Source organism: Arachis ipaensis, chromosome B04 (assembly GCF_000816755.2).
Source record: "Arachis ipaensis cultivar K30076 chromosome B04, Araip1.1, whole genome shotgun sequence".
Taxonomy (NCBI): domain Eukaryota; kingdom Viridiplantae; phylum Streptophyta; class Magnoliopsida; order Fabales; family Fabaceae; genus Arachis; species Arachis ipaensis.
In genome coordinates, this window is record NC_029788.2 from 125,786,671 (window position 1) to 125,788,529 (window position 1,859).

Here is a 1,859-nt window from a genome sequence, read left to right on the forward strand (position 1 = left end):
ATTCAAATTTTGTGGATATTATCCGATTCGCATTATGATAGGATCAGATTGCGGATTTGGCAGTGATATCCGCGGATCCGATCCGCAAATCCGCATATCCGTACATTTCATATAAATAGCATAGTTTAAGAAAGTAAACTCTAATGTGATATGAATTTTAGTGTGTTATTTTATGAATTTTATGATATCTTGTTTTTAATTTTTTATGTTGTACTTCAACTTAGAATAATTAAACTTAAATCTTGTGTTATTATTTTGTTTTTGTTATTCAAGAGAACTTTTATCGATAATATTTTAGAAGTAAATAGGCTAAACAGGTAAAAAATGAATTTTCTGGATTTTTTTTTTTGTAAAAATAGCCAAACAAAATCTTAAAATTGTTTTTTTGAATGATGCGGATATACCCGATATCCGATCCGATCCAATTCGCAATCGGATCTAACCTGAAAAAATGCGGATATCGTATCCGATCCGATCCGATGAGTGCAGTGCAAATCGGATAGAATTTTAGACTATATCCGATCTGATCCGATCCGTGTGCAGCCCTAAATAAAATGAGAATAAATTATAATTAATATTTTAATTTTTATATTTATTATTATTTTAATTTATATATATATAGATCCACTTAGCTGATTATTTGTGAGATATACAACACTGATCTAAAAGAAAGAAATGGCATCCGAATTCGGACCACCAAATCCAATTCCCTGTGCTCAATACGGTCAATTCTTTCAACCATTCTTTCAACAAAATCCCAACTTTTGTCTAATAGTAGGATGTGATTGTTCCAGTTCTTCTTTAGTTTTTCCTCCTCTTTCATCTCCATCGTTTTTGTCATTGCCACCATCATCATTATCTCCTCTTCTACCATTATTGCTACCACCGTCATCATCACTAGCTCTTTCCCCACCAATATTACTACCACCACCACTTTTTTCTCCTGCCTCTACGCCTCCTCAAACTCTCCTGCCAACGAAACCTTCCTCTAAACCAACCCAGGTACTGAATTTTTCTCCTCCAACTTCAACTCCAGCATCATCTTTTTCGTCAAGCGGCCTCATCATTGAAATGGCAGCAACAGTCACTTTTGCCATTTTGATTGTGGTGCTTAGCGCTTTTGGTATTTTTTATTGGAAGAATAGAAAGAGAAAACATGATAAAGATCTCGAACTTAAAGGTACGAATTTAATGTTATGTTTGGAGGAGAGATAGAGACTCAGAGAGATTGAGAGAGGAAAGACTGAGATTAAATTAAATTTTTATATTGTGTTTGGTGTAAAATATATTGAACATAATTATGTTTTAGTATTCTATTTGGTTCAAGATAAATATGGATATGAAATGATAATATTTAGTAAAATATTTTTAGTTATTAAAAAAAATATTGTTGAAATTTCTCTTCATTTCTAAAAATTTTAGTCTATTTTTACTTTCTGGTGATATTAAAGAGACTTAAATTTTGTATGTCAGAATTAAAATTTTAAATTTTAGTTATAATCTCTGACAACTAAATACAATATTAAACCTCAATTTTCCAGTTCCAATTCCAGTCTTCAAAAACAAATATTACCTAAAAGAACTAAGATGTTACCAGTGATTATGATAGAGTAGGATTTAAACTCTACTACTCTAATTTTATTAATAGGTTTAAAATCTTTTTAACATTCAACTTTTTTTTATCCCTCTGTTAAAAATTTTTCAATTCTAACCTCACGTATAACCTAAAGTTCTCCATTCGACCCTATCTGATCTTGCAGCAAATTAAAATCAAATTTTTTTCTAATCAGACACGACATTTAATTCGTTTATCATATTTCATAAACATATTAGTAAAATATAAAATATAAAATATAGTC

The 1,859-nt window shown here is 30.1% G+C and overlaps 1 protein-coding gene across 1 annotated transcript in view; it reads left to right on the forward strand.

Moving 5' to 3' along the window:
• LOC107637229 (proline-rich receptor-like protein kinase PERK3) overlaps positions 664-1,859 on the forward strand; it is a 7,283-nt gene continuing 6,087 nt past the window's right edge. Inside the window, exon 1 of the mRNA XM_021121963.1 lies at positions 664-1,180. Coding sequence (XP_020977622.1) covers positions 676-1,180 — 505 coding nt within the window. The 5' untranslated portion in view covers positions 664-675. The remainder of the gene's footprint in view (positions 1,181-1,859) is intronic.